General features: G+C 47.5%; 1 protein-coding gene across 2 annotated transcripts in view; it reads left to right on the top strand.

Annotated features, from left to right (window-relative positions):
• Positions 1 to 25,146, top strand: part of COPS5 (COP9 signalosome subunit 5) — a 404,773-nt gene that overhangs the window by 299,157 nt on the left and 80,470 nt on the right. For both annotated transcript variants that reach the window (XM_069621144.1, XM_069621143.1), the window contains one exon: positions 23,307 to 23,418. In XM_069621144.1, the coding sequence (XP_069477245.1) occupies positions 23,307 to 23,418 (112 nt within the window). The remainder of the gene's footprint in view (positions 1 to 23,306; positions 23,419 to 25,146) is intronic.

The following is a 25,146-nucleotide window of genomic DNA, read 5'->3' as shown; positions in this document are numbered from 1 at the left end:
TGGTTCACAGATGGTATGTGGGTGATGGAAAAATTGGTACAGGAAAGGCTGTTGGGCGAAATCTAGAAGTACAATAAAAGTGAAATGGGTAAATGGGAGTGCAATGCGTTTATATGTAAATTCAGCTGGTGGCAACAATGACACCCAGTCTTCTTGTGCAGACATAGGGAAACCGCGTAGATATTGCTCCATGGCTTGGTTTATCCTCTTGTGAGTCCATTAGCCTGGGGGTGATGCCCTGAAGAGAGAGAGCCTGTTGGATTGTCAGGCTGGAGCTAACCAGAGACGAGAAGCGAGAGGTGTATTGTGGTCCTCTATCAAAAAATGATAACCGCTTGTAATCGCAACATCTTTTAAGAAAATAGATGCCATTTCAGAGGCGTTGGGAAGTTTAGGTAGAGGGGTGAAGTGTGCCTTCTTGGAAAAAGCATCATTGGTCCCCATGATAGTGGTGTTTCCTTGAGATTCCAGTAGATCGGTTACAAAGTCGGTGGCTATTATTTCCCAGGGTCTAGAAGGAAGGTTGGGTTGTTGTAGTTTGCAGACTATGGCAGTGCTAGGTCGTTTCTTTTGGGCACATACATGACAGGTAGAAGCAAATTGATGGATGTCAGGATTCGCAGAAGACCACCAAAAATAGCAGAGTCTAAGTTCCGAATGGATAATGTTTCTCTATGTCCGGCACTCCTGCTGTCATGGCAGAGGGCCATGACCTATTGTTCTAGTTCAACATTTGGCACACAGATTTGATTATGTTTGGTTAAAACACCATGCTTTAGGATGAATAAACAGTCTACACTGTCGGCAAGAGTACTCTCGAGGTATTCATTGGTTTCCCTTTTGGAGTTCATGAAGAAAAGTATTGATGTAGAATACAACTGTTTTAGGGTTAAACATGGATTCTCCGGAATAACTGCAGGGTATGTTTCTTTCTTTGTAGGACAAGGCATTTGTGATAATTTTGTCAGAACCTGGTATGTATGTCACAAGAAAACGGTATTGGGCAAAAAAGTAAGCCCACGTGGCCTGCTGACTGTCTGCATTCCATGTTCTGCAGAGCTCTGAGATTTATGTGGTCAGTTTGGATTTTTACTGTAGGTTGTGCTCCAAGCAGAAGATGTCTCCATTCTTTAAATGCAGCTTTAATGGCCAAGATTTACTTTTCCGGAACTGTGTAGTTTCTCTTGCTGTTAGAAAGGGTATGAGACAAATAGGCCACAGGACGTTCCATGATGTTGGATTGTTTTTGCAGTAGGACAGCTCCTAAGGCATCTTCAGAAGCATCCGCATGCATGAAGGGTTTCTTTGAATACAGTTGACATAAGATGGGAGCAGACGTGCAAGCTTTCTTTAATGTCCAAAATGCACTATCCACTGCTGCATCCCAGTCAAAGGTAACATTTTTCTCAAGAAGGTGAGTGATGGGGAGTACTCTGGCAGCCTGTTGCCCGATAAACCTTTGGTAAACGTTGCACAGTCCGAGAAACCTCTGTACTTCTTTCACTGATTGAGGAGCCGGGCACTGTAATATGGCTTTGTTCTTTCGTGATCCATTTTCACACCTTCAGGAGTTAAGATGTACCCTTGATGGGGAACAGTCTTGACCCACAAAGAGATTTCTCTGGTTTAACCAGGAGTTGGTTTTCTGTTAATGTTGACAGGACTTAACGTGGTAGGGATGAGCTTCAATGGACTGAAGTAAATAGATAGGTCATCCAAATAGACAATCACGGTTTGGAAAAGATCAGAAAACACACGGTTCACAAACCGTTGGAATACAGCGGGATCGTTAGTTAAGCCAAACGGCATAACTCTGTACTCCTAATGACCACAAGGGGTCCTGGATGCAGTTTTCCCATTCACCACCCTCTCGAATTTGGATCAGATGGTAGGCTCCGTGTAGATCGACCTTAGTGAACATAACCGCTCCGCAATAACTTCAAGTATGCCTTGAATGAGGGGTAACTGGTATTTGTCTTTTATGGTAACGGCATTCAGTACCCTGTAGTCCAAACAGGGGCAAAGTTCCTTGCAGTCCTCCGGTAGAAAAAAAAGAAGCCCCACAGGGTGCTTTGGATTCAGCATTCATACCTCTTTCTCCAGCATGGGGTCTGGCATGGTTTCACATGCTCATGAATATTGCCAGTCGGGGAATCCTCCGTAAAAGAAAAAAGTTTTGCTTTCAAACTGTATTTCTCTCATAAACCAATCACTGTCCTCCGGGTCATACTGCCCCCAGACAATGACTGTCGTCTCCCTAAGCCCCTTCTCTGGCAGCCATCTTCAGATTTTTACTGCACGCGTCCGCGTTGGGTGTCCTCGAGTTTGCTCTGCGAGCCACTTTTATGGTTTTTTCATGTTTTTTTGTTGTTGTTGCAGAAAAAGGTTTTTTTGTTCCAAAGGACTTGTGTGCTATTCTCTCCATCTGCTGAAATTGGGGACCCGTTGTCGGTGAAGTTTAGCGCCCCTCAAGGGCGAAGATCTTCAGACGTTTCTGGAAGGCATCGGGCCTACTTCGCACCCTCCGACCATGACAAAGAAAAATAAAGAAGGAAGATCCCTCTTCAAGCCCTGCACCAAGTACGGGGTCCGAAATGTATGTGTTGAGGACAAGCACCTGCAATGCCTCTACTGCCTGCATCCAGTCCACATGGAAGGAGATTACGAGATATGCTATGGATTCTCCAAGAAGACAAATGACAGGCACAGTAGACTGGCGGTGTGGCAGAACGCCAAGGCCTCTGCCCCGAGCAGGGGCATGCCTCACCCAAGGCTGGTCAGTCCGAGGAGTGGGTGGCCCGGTGTCTCCCCTGTCGAACTTAAGTTTCATTTACCTGGTTTCAGTGTGTATCAATTACAATTTAGCTAAACCACAATAACCATTCCAGTAAACTGCTTCAGTGTTCCCTGACCCCCAGCACCTCCTTTGGGCTACCTGCCGCTCATGTGACGGCTTCTTCTCCTCCAGCTATGTTATTATGCTCTAGCCACATAGCGGCTGCTGCCTGAGTTTCAAGTTAAACGGAGCGACCATTGTAGATCACCTTGAGCGTGGATGGATACTTAAGCATGTATTTGAGGTGTAACTGTCTGAGCCTAGCTTTGATTGGCACAAAGGAGTTCCTGGCCCTTTGGACTGTAGGTGTATAGTCCGGGTATATGGCGATTTTACAGTTGTCTCAGCGTATTTCACCTCCTTCCCTCAAGTACTTAAGTATGATTTCCTTGTCCTGAGAGTTACAAATCCTTGCAATCATCGGACGGGGGTGTGATCCTGGCGGCGGCTGTTTTTGTAAGGATCTGTGGGCCCTTTCAACTACAAAACCCTGCGAGAGCTGGCCAGCACCGACCTCCTGTAGCAGCAAGATCTCGACGAATCCCATGGGGTTATGGCCCTCCATTCCTTATGGAATTCCCTCCATTCCTTATGGATTACGCCAAGCTCGCCCTTCCGCATCTTCCGAACGTGCTTCCAGCGCTGCATTTCTCTTCTCTAGTTCCTTCAGTCTCATTTCTAGATCCTTTGTGGTCCCTGTGGTTTCCTTTAGTTCAGTCTCCGTAGCTGTAACTCTTTACGCCAGGTTGCGTATATCTTGCCACATTAGCTGCATGTCAACTTTGACCGCTTCAATTTTGGTGTCTATGAATGACCTTGGCACTCCAAACGCTTCCAGCACTTGATAGTCTTTGTTGCTTGCTTCCGGAGCCCTCTGTTCTTTTTGTGTCGCACTGTTACCTTGCAGTGCTTCTCAGGGCTTAGCTGCATTGAAGGTTTCCATGATTGTATCTTTCTTCTTCCCTTTAGATGGGGACATACCCTTCCTTACTTGTGCAGGGTTAGAGTGTTCAGCAGTAGTCTGATATGCGCCCCAGCTAGTGGTGCGTGGTTGTCTCCCTTTGTGTAAGGATGACGTTCATGGGCCGTATCCTTTCTGAGCTCTGCTCTCAATAGTCTCTTATTTGATTGTCCTTGCCTCGGTGTGTGGCCCTAATCACGTCCTTTGCGTTTGTTCTCAGGGCTGCAGCACCCTCAAGTTACAGATGCCACTGCTTTCGGGGCCAGGGTGTCACTTTGCTTCACTGTTTGCCCTTGCTGTGCTTTGGTTCCCGTAACTCTCCTTGCTAGTCTTCAGTGATTCCCCGCCATACCAGCATACAGGACTGGAGTGCCCACCTGTGCAGTAGGCCCCCGTTTTGCACTTAATGTGCATGCAGCGACTCAGCTGTTCACGATAATTATTGGTATTCGACCCGTCTCACCTTGATTTCTTGTTTGTCTTTGGGTGCGCTGGCGTGCCACCTCTTTCTACCACTCCATTGGTCCGCTCCAACCCCCGCTTGTACTGGCAATGCTGCTGTTGCTGTATGTCGAGTACCGCCTGTCCGTCATGCGCAGACTCCACCAGCGTTATGGTTCTGTAGGCATCGGTGCCAGTAGTGTGTTTTGTGGAACACTGCTGCCACTCTTCCCGATAGTGCTTACCCCCAATGATGTGTGTCTGCGTATCAATTCTACTTGCCTAGGTAGTTGTGTCCTCGGGTTGAATATGCCAATCATTGTCTCTTTGTGGTGATGTCCACTCCCCTAACTGCCAACCAATTGTGTGTTGCTGCATCTCATTCCCCTGCATCGTGGGCCACACCGTGCTTGGGCACAGTTTGCTGTTGAGTTAGTTGGGCATCAGGGTGTTTCACAGTGTTCAGGCAGGCGATAACAACAAAGAGCTCACTGAAAGTTCCCATAAACAGCAGGTGCATTTGTTTGGGGGTTTGTATTGTGTGTGGGAGGGGGCGTGGTGATGGATGTTGTGGGGAGTGGGTGCAGGCCAGCAGGAAACAGTTCCACTACTTATCTTCAAACACTTCGACCACTGACCAAGCATACATTTTTTGAAAGGACACAGGCAGACCTTTTGAAGGATAGGTGACTTGTGCAGGTTACTAAAGCGTACAGTGCTTAAAGCAGCAACTAAATGTAGGTCACATTTGGGAAATGAAAGGGTTGTGTAACAAAGTGCAGTAGGAAATGTATGAAAATTTTATCAAAACCAAGAGAAAACAATACATGTCCTACCTTCCCTCTTTCCCACAGGTTTCCCAATAAAAATGGTACGTCACATGTGTGGGTGCACTGACCTGGGCCCAAAAGGATAAGGCTAAACCACGGGTACATCAAATGCCCTGGGGGAAGACTAAATTTGGCTTTGTGGACAACCCACATATTTGGCCCTGGGGTGTTGCAGCCACCAAGGAAAACTGGGAACCCCATGCATTTCTGAAAAGACACCTCTTGGAATCCAAAGAGGTCTGACTTGTGTGAATCGCCCTAGAATTGATTATCTACAAGGTTCGGCAAAGTCCAAAATGTAGGTAAAAGAACACCATTTTGAGACATTTGTCACCAGTAAACCACAGAAACATGGCGTCAACAACACATGCCCTACCTTCCTACATTCCCACAGGTGTCCCGACGAAAACGGTACCTCACATGCATGGGTGCGCTTACCTGGGCGGAAAAGAAAAGGGGTTGACTGTCCAACGGTACCCATCCCTCCCTGGAAGGAAACAGTGTAACGCAGCCAGGCCAGAGCTCCAGGATGGTCAGGGTGATGTCCCCAACCATGGGCGCCTGTCTCCCTTGTGGATTGACCATCGCCAAATCCAGCGGCAGTCCCAGTGAGCCCTGGCAGTGTCACCATCCCTACCCGGAGGGGAAAGCTGTAACGTAGCCCAGCCAGAGCTCTAGGACGGCCGGGGGTGCTAACTCTGGCCATGGGCGCCTGTCTCCCATGTGAGTCGACTGTCCAGAAGCCCAGTGGCGGCTCAAGGGAGAAGCTGTAGCACAGTCTAGCCAGAGCTCTAAGATGGCTGGGAGTGCTATCCCCGGTCTTGGGCGCCTGGGTTGAATTGCCCCCCAAACCAACAGTGGTCATTGGGCAACCCGGCAGGGTTCCTGTCCATTTTCGACTCCCAAAAAGAAAAATCTGTAATGTGGCACGGATAGAGCTCCAGGTCGGCCGGGTGATGCTCCTATGTGGGTTGACCATCCACAAGTCCAGTGGTGGTCCCAGGTATCCCGGCAGGGTCACCATCCCTCCCTGAAGGGAAAAGCTGTAGCATGGCAAGAGCTCCAGGACGGAGGGGGGTGCTGCTCACGGCCTTGGACGCTTGTCTCCAATGTGGGTCCACAAGGACAACGGCGGTCCCAGGGAGACCCGGCAGGATCCCCATACCTCCCCAGAGGGAAAAGCTGTAATGCAGCCCAGCCAGAGCTCCAGGGCGGCAGGGGGTTCTGTCCCTGGCTCTGGCCTTGGGCACCTGCTTCGCATGTGGGTTGACCGTCCCCAAGCCCAGCAACGATCCTAGGGATCCACAGCTGGCTCCCACATCCCTCCCCGGAGGAAAAAGCTGCAACGCAGCCCAGCCAGACCTCCAGGAGGGTTGGGGGTGATGCCCCCCCGGCCATGGGCGCCTGTCTTCCATGTGGGTTGATGGCCCCCAAGTCCAGCGGCAGTCCCAGGGAATCCCAGCAGGGTCATCATCGATCCCCAGAGGGAAAAGCTGTAACGCAGCCCAGCCAGAGCTCTAGGATGTCCGGGAGTGCTGCCCCTGGCCGCCAGCCTCCCATATGGGTTGATCATCCCCAAGCCCAGCAGCGGTCCCAGGGTTCCACAGCTAGGTCCCTATCCCTCCCCGAATGGAAAAGCTTTAATGCAGCGGTGGTCCCAGTGAGCCCCGGCAGGGTCACCACCCCTCCCTGGAGGGAAAAGCTGCGGCGCAACCAGAGCTCCAGGATAGCCGGGGTGCCTGTCTCCAATGTGGGTCAACCGTTCACAAGTCCAGTCACAGTCCAGGGAGCCCCGGCATGGTTCCCATCCCTCCCTGGAGGGAAAAGCTGTAATACAGCTAAGCAAGAGTTCCACGAGGGTCGGGGTGATGTCCCCCCGGCAACGGGCGACTGTCTCCCATAATGGGTCAATCGTCCCCAAGTTTAGCGGCAGTCCCAGGGAGTTCCGGCAGGGTCTCCATCCCTTCCCAGAGGGAAAAGCTCTAACGTGGCCCGGCCAGAGATCAAGGCCGGCCGGGGGTACTGCAACGGGCGAAAAGGCTCCCAACCCCAAAATCTTTGCCCTGGTGCCTTAGTGCTCCTTACTGCTTCCCAGGGTTGGCAAAATGGGACCAGTCCCTCAATTATGCGCCTCCCCACCCCCGCCCCCAGAATCAGAAAGGATCTGCACCTGTTGGGGAATTCCTGAAGGGGCTGCCCCTTCAGGTATAGGGCAGCCCCCTGATGCCCCCAAGCGTGCTTCTTGCAAAATTCCTTGTGGAGGGTGCTGGGATTTGGGGAATGGCCGCAAAACCGCACCAATTTGCTCTCAAAGAAGGCAAAACAACATTATGCCATCTTCTTGGCATTTGTTGAGGGTGAGGGACAGATTAGTAAGGGAGGAGAGTCCCACCCCAAAATTGTATCCCTGGTGGCCTAGTGGTCATTGTTGCTTCCCAGGGGTGGCAAAAATCCCACCCCCACCCCCAATGGCAGCATTAAGGGCCTGGCCTCCGTCTGGGGGTGGGAGTCCTAACAGGGCAGGCCCTAGAGCACTGGGTCCTCCCCCGCCCCCCACGATACCAACAATGTTGTTTTGCCTTCATTATGCCATCTGGTTGGCATTTTCTGGGGTGGAGGGCGCTGATTGGCTCCCCTCTCACCCTGCCACCCAAAATCAAATCACTGGTGGCCTATTGGTCCTTGCTGCTTCTCTGGGGTGGCAAAATGTGGTCAGACCCTCGATTTTACCCCACCAACCCAAGGGAAGCGGCAAGAATCCTCCCCTCCCTTGGGGGGGATTTCTGGGGAGGCCGATCCAGGCACAGGGCCAGCCCCCTAATGCCCCCAAGTATTCCTTTTTGGCAAATGTTTTTTTTTACCTTCCTTGGGGGCAAATGGGTGCAAAAGAGCACTCATCTGCCACCAAAGAAAGTAAAACATTGAGTCCCAATTGTTTAAAAAAAAATAAAAATTGGGGGGCCAGGTGGGATTAGGGGTGTCCCATTGGCTTGAGGGCCCTCACCCCAAAATCTGTTCCCTGGTGGTCCAGTGGTGATTGATGGTTGTGATGCTCGACCAACAATCTCCTCGAGTTGGGGCTTGTTGGAAAGGGGAGAGAATTCTCCCCTTTCCAACAAGTCCTCAATCAAAGAAATCAGGCAAAAACATGCCTGAGCAGCGTTCAAATTCGTGGCTTCTATATCTACATGTAGAAGCCTTTCGGCACGCATGTAAATATCCCTTCTTGCATGCGCCAACGTCATCGGCCTGCCCCCCAGGCACGGAAGGGGAAGTCTTCACCTTCACAGACTGGGGGTCTAGAGCATCAGCACTGCTCCAGGGGGTGGGAGGGAAATCCCACCCCCTGGGGTAATGCAGAGGACGAGCTATCTCATCCTCCGCACTAGTAACACACTGCGGAGGATGAGATAGCTCGTCCTCTGCAGTTTAAGGGGTTAAGGTACAACTGTTTATTTACTCTCTTCTTGGGAATTGCAAATGGAGAAAATGAGCACATGACTTCAGAAATGTGTGGGTGGTTTGTATAATGTGTCAGCAATTTTCAAAATCTGAGTTTAAGGCACTGTGCTTTCTGCAGAAAAAATGGTATGTTATGTTAATTGACTTTTAATTGACTTTTATACTGGCCCGAGCACCACGGTAGTGTACTTATAGCACTGAAACCTGTGAACTGTGACCCCCGCCCAGGGTGTAAACTTGACCGTGGTCTGTGGGATGAATAAGAAACTGGTGGGCAAATGCAGTGAATGGCAAAGGGGGAAAAGGGCTGTCAACAAAACGGACATGGGTCATAACAAGAGGGAAAGAATGTAAGGTTGAGTGATCGTGATTGCTAAAAAAGGTAATGTAAAGAATCAAGAGACATCCACATTGAGCAATTTGGTTCTCCAGCATGGGGTCTGGCATGGATTCACATGCTCATAAATATTCCCCGTCGTCAGGCTGGGAATCCTCGGTACGGAAAAAAAAAAATCAGTATCCATTTTGTTTCTGATCTCTTTCCTAGTAGTAACCAATCACTGCTCAAGGCTTCCTGTGATTTGGGGTGGCTTAAAAACCAGGTATTCGTAATGAGTTCTCTTATGAAGAATAAGCAAAGAGACCTTTTAATGCTGAGTCCGCTGACAGATGCGTCAGGACCGAGAGATTGGCTGTAGGCAGAAAGAAAGTTGGGAGAGATGTTGGGGCAGTAGTGCAAATCTCTTCAACCCCTAGCTATATTGGAATAGTATCCAGTGAAAGAGAGGAGAGCATCATGCCAAATTATAAAATGGAATAGACTGACCTTTCCTTAAATTAGAAGGGTCATCTTTCTTTATAATGAACATGACGTTTTACTGTGTGGTATTCTGGCTGGTTGCAGTGGCTGATTACTTCAGAAACCCTGAGACCCTATATCTGCCTGTCAAAGTGCCACGGGACCGAGGTAGGACCATTGCATCAACAGGATTCTGCCTATTTCAGGTTTACTGTTCCGCCCTCGGTGACTGTTTTTCTGGTGCTTATAATATTGTGATTGTGTCTTACAAATAAAACATAATGGATTGTGTCCTCCCACAGAGTCCTCACCGTTGATGAACAATATCCTGCTTTCAGTCTCAGAAACTTTTTCGACAAATGTGGCGTCAGGTCGATTTCCCTCAGTGGTTCCCATTACACACTTGGACATGATGTCGCCAGTGTTATGAATAGTATGCACTGCGCCCATTGCCCCAGTTCTGTTTTTGAGCATGCAGAGCATGCTTCAGAAAAGTTAGCCTTAGCGATTCTTTTCTACTGCGTAGTACTTTTCTTCGGTACGTCTTCTCTGAAGACGTGGTTTTAAGAGGTGTGTGGACTGTAACCTCGAAGAAGTCGATCACAGATCTGCACCGAATATTCCTCTGGTGCCTCTGTAAGGAGCAGAAAGTAGACGACTGTGGCTCCTCTCGGTCCATGACTAACAAGGCATTGAGGGAGAGGAAGTCTAAACTCTCCCTAGGTCAGTAGGTCGGTCAGTATCAAAATCCCAGTTCTCTACTCCCTCGAAGATAAAATCCTCCAACAATAGGAGTTTAAGGGATAAGTCACCTAAGAGGCCTAGAAAGAGCTCAAAACAATTTAAGTGGTCGAGGTGAAAGAGCGATTTGGCCACTCTTTATCTCCGTCTTCTAAAAGAAAATCTAAGAAGATAAGCCATCGTTCTTTGTCATCTGACTCCTTGCCCGACAAGAGACTGGTACGTTTCCCAGACAAATCTGCCACAGCAGCAGATTGGCAAGAGTTCTGTTAAAAGATGAACGTCTTTTCGAAAGCGGCCCCTCCTGGACCCCTGAAAGAGGCAAAAAAGGCTAACTAGCTCACTGTGCCTTCTAAGGCTGGAAGGGAATTGTCAAAGGCTCGGACTTGCACGCCCAAAAGACCAGGTCAGAAACCCTCTGGGATGCCTACCCGAGTGGTGATGATTGTGTCGACCGCAAAAGGAAGCATCAAAGCCCAAAGGTTACCATTGTTGCTGTCCAATGATTGGATGTCGAGATCTTCGACATCAAAACCTCAAAACCATCAACCTAGACCTTCAATCCATCTTCCCATTTTAAACCACTTTCAAAGAGACTTGAAGTCTTTTAGATCAATATTTGAGGAGAATAAAGACCTTGTACCCTTTGGATACGAACGTTTTGGCATGCCCAATAGCCATGAGGAATCTCATTTACATGGCTTGACTACTTGCCTTAAAGATGCCATTGAGTTAGACACTTCTCCAGAAGTGGAATTTGCTTCACCAGACTCAGCTGCTCATCCAAGTGCTGCATACAGTGATGAACAGAATCACTGGGTTCGGGACTTCCTGCGAAGGATACAGTACAGGATGACCTTATATATATCCTGGACAAAGAAGCTGTACTGGCTTTCCATTCTCCTCTAAAAAATCTTCGACTATTGATCCTGATTTTCTCTCCAAGTACCCTATTCCTGAGAACATGGTGGTGCAAGCAGCTTCTTCCACGTCTAAAGCAGCTGCTTATCCATCCATTCCACCTGATGGGGGGGGAAAACAATAAATATGACATGTTGGGGGGGAAAAGGGTGTTCTCTGCTGGGAGTATGGCTCTTAAGGCCATTAATGCATCTTGTGCAATAGCCAAATATACATTCACTTTGTCGAATGTAGTCTCTCAAGCAGCTGATAATATTCCTGAGGAAGAGATGAGGAATGGCTTCTGCATCATCATTAATGATGGTAAGGGAGCTGCATGCCATCTCTCCAATTTGAGACGCATCGATCACAAGATCCACCTCCACCCTTGAAAATCTGCTTACTGGGCCCTCGGCTGCGAAGCCCACGCAGGCAAAGAACGCAGTGTTGTGCACCACAGGTGTTGGGTGTCAGTGGTGCGAGGCCCCAGGCCCCCCCACGGATGCACAGAGCACCTGATTCACATCAAGATGGCCACCGCAGATCCGAGCACGCTGCCTGCCCCGCATCAGCAACTCAAAACAGGGTCACCTACCACAGGACCCTGGCCCAAGCTGCAACTGCCTGCTGCCCTCTTCTCGCCCAGGAATAAAGGTACACGCCTGCATGATGGTACAAGTTGTTAACTCCACCACAGCTGCACCCCTCATATCCCCCTCTCACGCCCGACACATTTCCTGACCATACTCTACCCAGCAGAGTTCTACTGAACAGCGCACCGCGCCACGCTATCTTCTCACAGCTACGCTGCGCTTGGCACCCCAGTCTGACCATGCCCCTGTTGCGGACCAAGCTATGCAATCTACCCAAATCTCCACTGTGCATGGCACCTCGCAATCTGCCCATACGTCTACGGTGCACCGCTCCATGCATTCTTCCGTTGGCTCCACAGTGCACCACGCCATGCATTCTGACAGTCACTGATGCATGCCACGCATTCCTCCCAAGTCTTCACTGTGCATCCGACCCAAGTCACTGCTGTGCACCATGCCACGTAATCGGCTCATGGCTCCACTGTTCATCGCACCCCACATTCTACCCAACTCACTGCGGCACACCGCGCATCCTTTGTTCACTAAGATCCCTACAATATCTCACATTGGTGCTGACCATAGGGTCAAGCTCTCAGTTCACACTTTGCAGCCTGCCACCTTACTCCCTTCGCCCTCCACTTGCAACAACCCCATAGGCTCGTGAATCTTAGGGTCTAGGGTGCCAGCTCCCGCACCAGCAACAATGGGCAGCCCATACCACCCTCCACCTCCCTCTCCCGCCATCGCTCCACCTAGCATACTATGCACGCTTATAAACGCACACTCAACTTATCTGCCACACACAACTTACTTGATCTCATTGTGGCCAACAGCCATGACATGTTGGCCAACACCAAAACCTGGCTCCATGACGCTGCTGGCCCTGTACTCTCCATTGCCATTTTTCCCAACTACGCCAATCACAGCAACGATCGAAATGTGCAAAAGGGTGGCGGTGTCGCTCTTATATTGAACTGCGCGAGAAAGGTGTCCAATGGGAGAAGCGGCAGGCGTTAGCTGACCCACCCCCTAAATCCCAGAGTCCCCTGTCTGAGCCACGTCCCCTTCCTTACTCCACTCTTCTACTGCTCCTGCTTCTTCCCCCTACCATTGGGCTCCATGAGCTGACATCGGCTTGCTTGAATCTACTGCACGACTAGGTAAGCCCATCTGGGCTTTTTGTTTAATTTCACTGCCTTTTTGCTGGCGTTCAATTCTGGAGGGCATTTGGGGTCATGTGCTGCATTCAATCTTTGCAAATTGCAATCATGCACAAGTTACTACCAGCTGGGCTTGCATCAACAATGGGCACTTACTCTTTTTCCATCATGGCCGCCGCGTTTGTCTTCCAGGCACCAGAGTGCCTCACAATCATAGAGCACTGCAGCTGCAGTGATTGGCCCATTTCTCCATCTGCAGATCTGCCTGTGAGTTTGCAGCTTTCCTAATTCGATTTCTTATGACGCTTCATCTGCAGCCACTTTTTTTGTGGGCCTTGTGTGCCCCTGCAAGAAAATCGAATTTAGGTGACCTTTCCTATGCACCCACTTTAGTTTTTGTGTGTCTAGTGTGCCTTTCCCTGCCACCCTTCTCCTATGTTCATGTCGCATGCACTTATCACTATCATAAACGCTGTCCGGCACGCACGTTTATCTGTCTGTCTTACCCTAGCCTCCCCTCTCTCCTTTCTTTATGTACAATAATTTGTCATATGTTGTAAACAGTTTGTATTCCTCCTTGTTCTACGTTGTACCTCTAAATGCATAGCACTTGCCCATTCTGAAAGTTCCAATACCTATTAAGAATGTCAATATTTGTTTTTTTGCATGAACTACTTAACTTCCTTCCGTTGGAGCTCTTTGAAACGCTTGTTAAGTGTATATGCCCTATATAAAGGACCAATAAATAAATATACAAAGACACCTGTATCATCCGTGATATAGGCTCCACCCCCTCCCAAACTATCAGTTTGTCAAGCTCTCCCTCACGCCCACCTCCACAATCACCCTGCACATTCTCTACTGCCCTCCTGTCCCCCATTTCATTCGAGAATGACCTTGCAGAACTCCTCCTGAGCAATCGTAAATCTAACTCCAAAGCCATTGCCCTAGGGTACTTCAATCTCAGATTTGCTGACTCCCCAAACAGCGACGCTATATCTCTTGCCAGCGCTGCCTCCACCCTCAACTTCTCGCATCTTGAGCCCTCACGCGCCCTAAGGCATACACTTAACTGGATACTAGACCATAATTGCAATATCAACGTCCTTTCCAACACCCCCCTGCTCTTGTCTGACCACTACCTTGTCACATTCACCATCCCACCCATTGACCAGCCCCTCCGCCCTGTCATATCACGCTGCAACTACTCCGGCCACTGCTGAACCCCCCCACCCCCAACATATTGGATGTTGACAGTTTAGGGAACCACTACAACACATCCCTCAACTTCGCCATCAATGCATCGCCCCCCCTCCGAAAACGCACCCCCAAATGAACCACAAGCTCCAACTCTTTGTTCACCCCTCCGCTACACACGTTGCAGGCCGAAAATTGTTCCAGCAAACACATCTGGTGCCTATGCTATACAGAACATGCTAAAAAGTCATCCAAATGGCCAAAGTATCCGCCTACAATACTTGCTATTCTCCATCCTACTGGAACTAGAATTCCCAGTCTCGCCTCCCTCAACAGTCACCAAGAACGCTACCTGGTACAACTATGTCCAAAATGCTCTCCTCGACAAAACTGCCTCACTACAGAGCAAAATAAAACTTCATCTGACCACCATCAATGCTGCCTCCCAGATACCCACGGTCCTGTCACTGCTCCCACAGCCCATCCCTCTTTTCCACTTTCACCCAGTCTCTGTGCCAGAGGTCGCCAGTATCCTAAAGGGCCTTAAACCCTCCAGATGCAAAACAGACACTTGCCCTGCATGACTCACCAAAGAATGTGCGGACCTCATTGCCTCATTTGCCTCCTGCTCTGTCCCCATTTCACTTAAAGTATCCCGGATGTCATCCCTCCTTAAGAAGCCTTCAATCGACCGTTCCATCCCTATAAACTACTGGCCCATCACCACAGTTCCCTTCCTACTAGAAATCGTAGATTGGGCTGCATACATCCAGATTGAGCAACACATCAAGCAATATCATATCCTTAGCCTCTATTCAATCCGGATTCTGCCCTGGTCACAGAACAAATTTGGCACTTCTCCACCTCAAGATCCAGCTTGAGGACGCCATAGACTCAGAAACATCTCCCTCATCATGCTGCTGGACCTCTCCGCAGCCTTAGATGTGGTTGACCACACCACCCTCTCATCTTACCACCCTGGCCTCTTTTTCTCCAGATGCTACCAAATGTGATGCATCCTTCCTGGACGACTGCACCTCAAGAGTCTTTGCCAACAATCGCTCCTCCACCCCTACAGCTATCACTTGCGGCGTACCTGCATCTCCCTCACCCTCTACAATGTCTACACTAAACCCCTTTTCGACCTCCTTGACTCATTCAACAAACTGAACTCCTCCCTGTAGGCAACCCTGTAGACCTCATCAAACTTCGGAAAGGACTATCGGCCGTTCACTATTGACAACCACCCCATCCACATCTCTCTGGCAGTCAAGGTGCTTGGCGTGCACCTTGACGCCACTCTCATCCTGTCGCGCCACGCCAATGCTATTGCCTCTTCAGCCGCATGCGAGACCAAGCTAATCGATGTGAGTCAACCCTTTTTATTCACGGACATCTGCCTCAACATACCCAGGGCCATCATCCGCTCTAGGTTGGATTATTGCAACACCCACCTGGGAGGCACTTCGCAGCAAAATCTAAACCAGTCACAAACTATTCAGAATAATGCACTGAGAGCTGTCCTGAGCCTAAACAAACATGACCACATCACTGCAGCAAGGAGAGAAGCATGCTGGCTCCCAGTCAAAGAACGAAACAAGTAAAATAAATTCTCACCCTTACCCACTGCTGCCTCAACATTGCCCCTGGTTACCTTGCCCAGAGACTCTCCAAACCAGCTGCCTCCAAGCCCACATGTACTGCCTACGCCAAACACCTATGCATTCCAATTTTCAAGCTGGCCAAAGCCGATGGCTCCAGCTTCCCTGACACAGCAGCCACACTCGGAAACTCCCTTGCATCTCCCGTGAGATCCAAGCCTTTCCACACCTTGTTCCAGAAAAGACTGAAAACCCACCTGTTTCATTAGTAGCCTCACCACTAACTGTTGTTTTAACTGTGTATACTTTAACCACTTTCTAGACACCCATGGGTTGGGTGCACTCTACAAGTGTTTAAATAAAATAGATGCATCAGACTTTGTGGGTCACTCTATGGGCTCAAGTGCAACGACAGCTCAGAGAAGCGTCAAGGTTAAAAAGCAGCTGCAAAATCCTTGGGTACAGCCATCCATCAACTTCAACAGCAACACCCTCCTTCCTAGGTTTGGAGCAGGTGTTCTTTTTGGTTCTACTCCACCTTTGGACAAAGAGGTACATGCTAGCCTGCCCAAAGAGGGCAAAGGAGATTTCCAACGGCGCTAGGCCATGGATGAAGAACAGCTCAGACAGTCGCCTCCTCACTACCCTCTGCAGCAGCCCCAAAACCACGCAGATCGCTTTACTCCCAGGACTCTGGTGGGAGGCAGGTTGACTCATCATGTAGAAGAATGGCAGTACATTACTTCAGATGATTGGGCGCTGCAGACAGCAGCTCAAGGGTACTGCCTCCCATTTATGAAAAGGCCCCCAGATTGTCCCTCGAGCAAACAATCTCTTCTGGAACCAGACCTGCACCTTCTGCAGGAGGCTCTCTCCCGGCCGGAGAATGGTGGCGTGGAAAGGGTGTAATACAATAAAGAGCAAGATGATACGTGTTGTTTACTTGCCTCCAACCCCCTCACACAAAAACTCTATAAGGTTTTCCAGCATCACTAGTCCTGAAAAAATGGACCGTCTGCTATAACTGATTTACACAAATGTATAACAAGTTTATTATTCAAATGATTTAAACTGAATTTAAACAAAAAACACTACCCTCACCTAACAGTTTACTAAACATTAAAAAACAAATATAAAACAAATGTAAAACATCAAATAACTTATTTATACTACACAAAAGATATCACATAACACACAAAAAAATCTCAATGTGTCACTAAAACAACAAGCATCCCAACATGTTTCTGTTCTTAACTGCCCAGTTCAGGCGAACATTCTTCAGGGGATAAATTTAAAAGCATCCACTAATCTCTTCCACACCGTGTTGAAAGGGTAGATTCAGGCACCCAAGAGGGTAAAAGGAAAACAAACTCCAAGCCTTTAAATGGTGAAACTTCAAAGCACGTCACAGAATGACAAATTTGCTGGTTTCCCTCCAAATGAGAAATCAATACTTCAACAAAGCGTCACAGTCCGCTAGAGTATCGCCACACCTCCACAAATGTAGGGATCAAGACTGCAATTCACAATTCAGTAATGAACAAGTTGAAATGGAAACATCCATACGATCAAGCAATAAAGTACAGAGTCAATCTATACACCCAGAGGGGTTTATTCACTCCACTTGCAGCATTCAAACATACTCGGCCAGCACTCGATTCAGAGATTAGTGGATGCTTTTTAAATCTCAATGTGTTTTAGTGACACATTGAGATTTTTTTGTGTGTTATGTGATATCTTGTGTGTCGTATAAATAAGTTATTTGATGTTTTACATTTGTTTTATATTTGTTTTTTAATGTTTAGTACACTGTGTTAGGTGAGGGTAGTGTTTTTTGTTTAAATTCAGTTTAAATCATTTGAATAATAATCTTGTTATACATTTGTGTAAATCAGTTATAGCAGACGGTCCATTTTTTCAGGACTAGTGATGCTGGAAAACCTTATAGAGTTTTTGTGTGAGGGGGTTGGAGGCAAGTAAACAACACGTATCATCTTGCTCTTTATTGTATTACATATATCTATATCCCCGTTGGTGGAGTAGGATGTTTTCATGTTAATAGGGATTCTTTATACCTATTTAAACATATTATATACAGAGGCGTGGAAAGGGTGCCTGTAGGGGAGCAATACCAGGGTTGGTACTGGTTCCCAAGAAGGACTGAGGACTGCGACCCATATTGGACCCGAGATGCTTGAACAAGTTCCTCAGGAAGGACAGATTCAAGATGGTCATTCTTTTGCAGATGCTCCAGGACTGGATGGTGTCTCTTGATCTTCAGGATGCTTACTTTCATGTGCCTATACATCCCAAGTACTGGAAGTACCCGAGGTTCACCATTGGCAGTTCTTGCTTCCAGTTTCGGGTACTAGCCCAAGGGTCTTCACCAAGTTGATGGCGGTGGTGGCATCGAGTCTAGGGAGGGGGAGCAATTCACATCTTTCCTTAACCAGACTGGTTGATCTGAGCTTGTTCTCCCGAACAGGATCTGGAACATCTAAACTGGGCTTCTCCCTCAATTTCAAGAAGTCCCAGGCGACACCTTTCCAAAAGCTTCAATTCACTGGAGCAGTCCTGGACTCTTCCTCTTGAAAGTCTTAGCCACCCGAGTTGAGGGCTCAACATTTCTTGCAGATGGTTACAAGATTCAGAATTCCCAACATCTTCCAGCTTCCGATTTTCTGAGGTTGCTGGGCCTCATGGCATCCTGCATTTTCCTGGTGCAGGAATCCCGCCTACGGATGAGTTCCCTCCAGTGGGCCCTCAGATCATTGGTCACAGTTCTCAGGCAGGATGACGGACCTTCTTCAGGTCCCGTGCAAAGTCGCACAGGATCGCCTGTGGTGGGCCTGCAAGGAGAATGTGATGCTAGAGGAACCTTTTAGGCAACTCTGATGGTCGGAGATGATGGTAGTCATGGATTTTTCCCTCACTGGATGGCGAGCTCACATCCTGGTTCCCATCACAATCGAAACTACACCTAACCCTTTTAGAGCAGACGGAAATCGTACTGATGCTAATGGCCTTCTTGCCTTCCCTACAGGGGAAGCAGGTCCTGATGGTTCCCATGCATTAACTCAACAAGAGGGATGGTGTAGGGTCACTACCACTGTGCAGAGAAGCAATGCAGCTCTTGTTTTGGGCACTTCAAATGGAATCTGTCTATCAGCTGTTGATCTGGCCTGAGAAGAAAACAGCAGACGCTCTGAGCAGGCAGGGCACAGTTTCCTATGAGTGGGAGTTGGCTCAGGAAGTCCTTCTAGAGATCTTTGCCCTTTAGGGAACCCCTCAAGTGGATCTGTTCGCCTCCAGCATCCAAAGGAAATGCAACCTGTTCTGTTCCAGTGAATTTCCTCAGAGTATCTCTAGGGGACGTATTTGTGGTGGACTGGGGATTTCCACTACTGAAAGCGTTCCCACCAGTCCGTTATTCCTCATGTCATCAGGAGGTTGAGAAAGTTCAAAAAGTCCATGATCCTGATTGCTCTGAACTACTGGGCAAGGAGGATGTGGTGCCCAGAAACTCTAGCAAAACACAAGAGGTGATGGCTGGAAGGTTTAAAATATATCTTAACCTCTGTCCTTGCTCTGGGAAACCCTCCAGACCATCGTTCTAAGCCTGCTGAGCCATTGCAGAAGGTGAAAGACCATATCCAAATCAGGCTTGGTCCCACCCGAATTGTTAGGTCACATCCCCTCTGCTTGAGACCACAAGCATCCCCAGACCCGTTTCAGCCTTGTTGGGAGTCTTCCGTGAGGAGTAGCTTTGGGTCTCTAGGCTCACTGATGAGGCCCAACAAGGCTGAAGGGATGTGATTTGCATATGGTCTTGCCCCTTCTAAATAATGGAAATGGGAAATCGAAGGTCTGGAGTGTTGTTCAAAGCTGTCCAGCTATCAACTTTTGGTTTTACTTCACCCAGAACGTCCAGATCTCTCCATCTGCTTTCCATGTCGTCTTCCTTAGAGAGTGGGCCTACTCTCACAAGAGAGAGGTTGTCGTCTTCTCCCAGAAATAAGAACTCAAAGATTGGGACCTCCCGGAAGAAGTTATGGAGCTGTTGCTTTCGGCCAGAAGACCAGCAACAAAAGCACTATTAACACTGCTGTTGGAACACCTTTTGTAGCTGGTGTAGGGCTAAAGATATTGATCCTTTTACTTGCGATACACCAGAGTGCTTTCTTAATTTGGTACACTAAGCCCATCGGGGCAGGCAGGTGGCAAAAGCCAAGGGTAACCTGTCAGCATTATCCATCTTTAAACGCAAGCTTTATTTTAAAATACCCATTGTGATTCAATTCCTCAAAGGACTGACAAATATATTTCCACCTGTCCCTTTCATAGTACCAGTTTGGGATCTAAACCTGGTATTAACATTTCTGATGGGTGCTCCATTTGAACCTCTACATTCCTGTCCACTCGGATTCTTGACATTTAAGACAATCTTCCAAGTGGACATCACTGTTGCTCGACGTGAGCTACAGGCTTTTTCATGTAAACCTCCTTTCACTACATTTTCTAAGGAGAAGGTAGTCCAGAGGATTCGGCCCTCCTTACTTCCCAAGGTGGTGTTCGAATTCCATCTGACATAGAAGTTTAACATGGCAGCATTTTATCCACCTCCTCATTCTTTCCAGGAGGAAGAGAAGATGCACAGACTTGTCCACAAAAGGACTCTGAACTTTTATATTGCCAGATTGGCAAATGTTGGGCAAGACGATCAACTATTTGTTGGTAACACTGGTTACAGACTGGGTTAAGCGTAACTAAACAGACCTTGTCAAACTGGATCATTCTGTGTATTTCAGAATGTTATTCTTTGGCTGGGAAAGAGGTCCTTGAAAGTCTGAGGGCACATTCCACCAAAGCGGTGTGCCCGGGCAGGACATTTGTAATTCTGCAACTTGGACTTTGATGCCCACCTTTTAAAACATTACTGTCTGGCACCTTGTTTGGTCAGGACGCTAGATTTGGGAGGGCTGTTTTGCACAATATAAACCAGTAACAAATATCCACTGGTGCCACCTTCTATCTAATTGCTGTGGGAATCTGTCAAAGATGAGGAATCCGTAGGAGGACACAATCCGTTAGAACAAATTACTAATCCCCGGTAATGTTCCTTCTACTGGATGGTCCTTCCACAGATTCCTCATTGCCCTCCCAGCCTACCCCTCTGACTGGGTAAATTTAGTAATACACTTCTCTTCTTTCAATGCCCATGCAGGTTATGTATCCTCAATTCGGCTGTGCGAAAGGGGGTAAAACTAGAACTTGGGCAACGGGCGCAGTGCGTGCTATTTATACCACTGTTGACGTTGTTAGCAAAGATTTCTCTTTACAGCACCTTTCCTTCCATTTCTATGTATCCTCAAACGTTTTTGCTTTTGTTTTTGTATCTGGCCTGCTCCTTTTTACAGTGCAGTGAAGCTTTAAGCTTCACTATGCTGGCTTTTGCTAATTTGTCATGGGGAAACTGATATGTCCTTCAGGGTGTCAGTACTGGGAAGCACTGTTTCCCTTAGTCGTGTTACTTTGTTACTACTTTTAGTAACTTATCACTTGCGGCTACTTTTTAGCATTGTACAAGGCAGTACAATGGGGTACAATTTTTGTTTTGCCCTAGACTAACACTCTGAGGTTCTTGGTTACTCTGGGTGTGCTAAATGGATAATCTTGTGGCAGCAGTTACTTTTTACTCTTTTATTTGGTGCATTTTGTTTAAGGCTTACTGTGTTCACCAAGTTTGGCTACTAACAGTGGCTAGTGGTCACACATGGCCATGCCACAAGGGTTTTCACTTCTCCTTTGGCTATCTTGTGTTTTACCCTTCTTCCTGGCCTGTCAGGAAAATTCTTTAATATGAACTTCCAGTGCCCGCGAAGGAGGGGCTTTTACTGGAGGGCTATGTGTGTAGCTGCCAGGAAGTGGGCTGGAGATTATTATTCTATAAGGGTGAAGTGGGCTGGGGATCCTGTTCCCAATCCACACACTGGTGCCAGTATGTCTGATGGTATGCATGGGTTTTGTAGCCAGTGGTCCTGATTGGACCACAGCTGGGGGTGTGTGGGCCTGATCTGTCATTGGCTAGTGGGAATCTAAGCTCTTACCTGGCTTTTGTGATAGGAGGACCCCTGCACCCACTCTAGAGAGATCCTGGAAGAAACCAAGACTGTCCAGATGCAAGACCCGCAAGGAGGCTAGAGACCAGTTGGAAGGTTCTGCTGCTCTCCTGCAATAGCCCTGTCTTGTAGGTGATCAGCAGTCCTGTGAGGGAGCTTGTTTGGTAGTTAGATTAACTTGTCCCATAACACTTGGAACGGTTTATTGGACCCCTGAGACCCTACCATAATTTTTTTTTCCAGCTTCACAAAACTGTAGGGAACTTAGCTGAACTTTTGGGCACAAGGCCGCATACATTTTAGAGATGGACTTCTGAAGTTATGATTGAATCTCTGTGGACCTGTACTGCTTATACTAATCTGTACCTTTCTTTTCAGGGGTTTGATATGTATTTTCCCTACTCCAGTGATTGTGTATATGTATCTATTACTAGTATGATATTATTACCTGTTAGTAATTGTTCACTGTGTTATTTGGCCATAAGTAAAGTATGTTTATACCTGTTTGTCTAAGTGTGTTCCTTGACTGTTGCACTTTGTGTGCTCAGTGTGGACTCCTTACAAGCTCACCACCTCTTGAGACTTAGCCTAGACCACTCACCTTGATACCTTGAACTGGTTTGGCTATAGCTCCCATAGCTGTCCCTGTTACAATACTAGATTGGCCTTCTATACATCTGTCCACCAGGCCAGAATATCGAAAATCAGTCCTAACGGAGTGCAGGAATGGAATCCACTGAGGGACATAGACGCTGCACCCTAAAAGGTTTCTGAAACAGCAAGTAGCATATCGGTATATCAAAGATGAGGAATCTGTTGAAGGAACATCCAGTAGAGGGAGCATTACCTGGGGTAGGAAATCTGTTCTGATATATCCAGTATTTATTATTTCATTGTACCTTTTTTATAGCTTTTTTTCGGTATTGCTTAATGTTCCCTGCATTGTGCACGCTGTACAACATGTATTAGTGAAATGTAATGGGGGGGGGGGGGTGCAGAGGGGGTGTTCTTTCTTTTTACAAACTTGCCCTACTGCAGTGTTCCTGTTTCAAGAATATTTGTTCTTAACAAGGAGTTTTGCATTTCAATCGGATTCCAGCATTTTTGAGGTTGCTACTCAATAGATTCTTTTCAAAATGGATGGAAGATGTCGCTCTGTGGACGGTGCTACAATTGTAACTCAAAACAACTGAGGTACCAAAGGGTATATAATACTCATGTGTTCATTGCACATGCCCATGTGTAACAAATAGCAGAAAATCGTTTACTCTTAGAATGTGATCGCTGCTAAAAAGTATGGGCTGCAGAAACGGTCTTCAGTCAATTGAGCAAAAAATAAAAATTTACCAAACCTGCTTTAAGAGATCAAACGCAGATAGGGAGAGAGACAGTAAGATGAGCAAAATGGGGAACATGTTACTAAATTAAAAAGATAATGTATAGGACGCAGAGGGGGGAGCAGAATGGGTGGAACAACCATTTACAAAATTAGTTATTAAAAATATATATATATTTTTTAAAGCAAGATCTAATTTGATTAAAAAAAGGACTACTTCTTAACATATGGAAATGCATGTTTGGTTCAGAGATTTGAGTGAATCCACCACTGTTTCTCGTTTTGAAACTATACTTCATCTCTAAGGCCATAATCCTTTTATTTTCTTAGGTATTATGCTTTGGAAGTCACATATTTCAAATCTTCTTTGGATCGTAAATTGCTTGAGCTGCTGTGGAACAAATACTGGGTGAATACTCTCAGCTCTTCTAGTTTGCTTACAGTAAGTACGGTTTTATTTGAAACTTAAAATGTTGAGATGCAATGGCTTATATGTAGAGAACTTGTTTATGCAGATTTTGCAATGTTGTAGTGCTGCAAATATTTGATGCTGCTATGACTCTATTTAGTAATTTTCAACGTATTGGCCTCAGAAGGATTAACTAAGTTAACTCTAGTATTTCGATAGCACTCATTATTGCTTGGCAATGTACCATCAAGCAGAGGCAGGAAATGTTCCTTTGCACTAGGTAGAGGATGCTTTATGGCCGTTTGCTGCATGAATAGGCCTTCCTCTGCCTTCTGATACACAGCTGTGAGACACCTCGTGTCTGCTTTTTCTTGTAAAGTCGTCTTTGGTCTTTTTTTCTGGCTCTGGACTTATCTTTAAGTAGACCAAAGAAGAACTCTGTTAACAGACGCAGTTGTTTTCTCCATCGGACTGCTCAACTACATCATACCAGCCTTCCTCAAAGTAAACCACCATATGAATACCCACCATCTTGCATAACGCTACCTCACAAGGGGTCACAGCAGACACCCCTTTACCTTTCACCTCACTGTTTGTGTCCACCATTGGCCTCCATAATACAATGCACCAACTTCACACCATGTGCCACAGCTAGACCGGTGATTCCCAAATGAAATTTGGGAGGGGGTTGGGATGCTGGTGTCTTCTTAATTGGAACTAAATCACCTAAGAAATGACTTTGATCGATTTTTTTTTTTTTAAAAAGTGGGGGGAGAATCCCTGCACGACCTCCCCCCAATTCTCCCTACCTTTACCTATCCCTTTGCCCCACTCCATCTATTTTTTCTAAACAAGGGAGAACAAACAACAAAGAAAGAGAAAAACGGCGATCTTACTAGGCCCAGTGACATTTAAGAAAGCGCAATTGCATGGAAAAGGTAAAAGGGGGGAAAGTGCATGGGGGTGGGGGGGTGGAAAGTGCAGAGGAGAGAAAACAGAATAAATATTAAATAAAATAAATAAGGGCGATAAACCATGGCAGCGCACCCAGCAAATGGCTGGTGAAAGTTAATCAGATAAGTTAAATCTGATAAGTGCAGAAGAAAAGGGTGAGGGGAACTGTATGGGTACAGATGCAGAGCCCTAGTGCAGGGGGTGGCCTGGAGGCAGTGCGGCAGGGTGAGCAGGTCCTGGGCCTGAATGACAAGAGTGGACAGGTGCACAATGCCAAGAGAAGAAACAGGTCAACAGGGGAGAAGTGGGGCAAATGCAGAGACAAAGAGGAAGGTCTTGAGGTGCTTCCGGAACCCGGAGATGGTTTTCCTCAAGTTTCAAAGTGACAGGAGGCTATTCCAAAGGAGGCCCCAGCCGAAGACCGAGATCTACCCCCAGCTCGTTTCTTTGCAAAACGACTGACCCTGAGGGAGTTGGAAGTAGAGGAGCGAAGGGCTCAAGAGGGGAGAGATTTACGGAGGGGTAGTTGAAGGCATTTTGGATCCAGGGCCCAGAAAGCCTTGTGGACCATGCAGAGGGTTTTAAATTTCATCCTTGCCTCCACTGGGAGCCAATGAAGGGATTTCAGGGCTGGAGGGATGCGATCCCAGGGTTTGAGGCCAAGGACAATCTTGCAGTCCTGTTCTGGATTAGTTGTAAAGGGCGGAGAGTGGAGACATGTAGGTTTAGAAAGAGGCTGTTACAATAATCCAGTCTGGGGCGAACCAGAGTTTGGGGAGACCAAGCTTTTGAGGGAAGAAAAGGAAA

The sequence above is a fragment of the Ambystoma mexicanum genome, chromosome 5q (assembly GCF_040938575.1).
Source record: "Ambystoma mexicanum isolate Mex_15411 chromosome 5q, UKY_AmexF1_1, whole genome shotgun sequence".
In the NCBI taxonomy this organism is placed as follows: domain Eukaryota; kingdom Metazoa; phylum Chordata; class Amphibia; order Caudata; family Ambystomatidae; genus Ambystoma; species Ambystoma mexicanum.
Note: the sequence above shows the minus strand (reverse complement) of the source record. Positions and strands in the feature narration are given on the sequence as shown.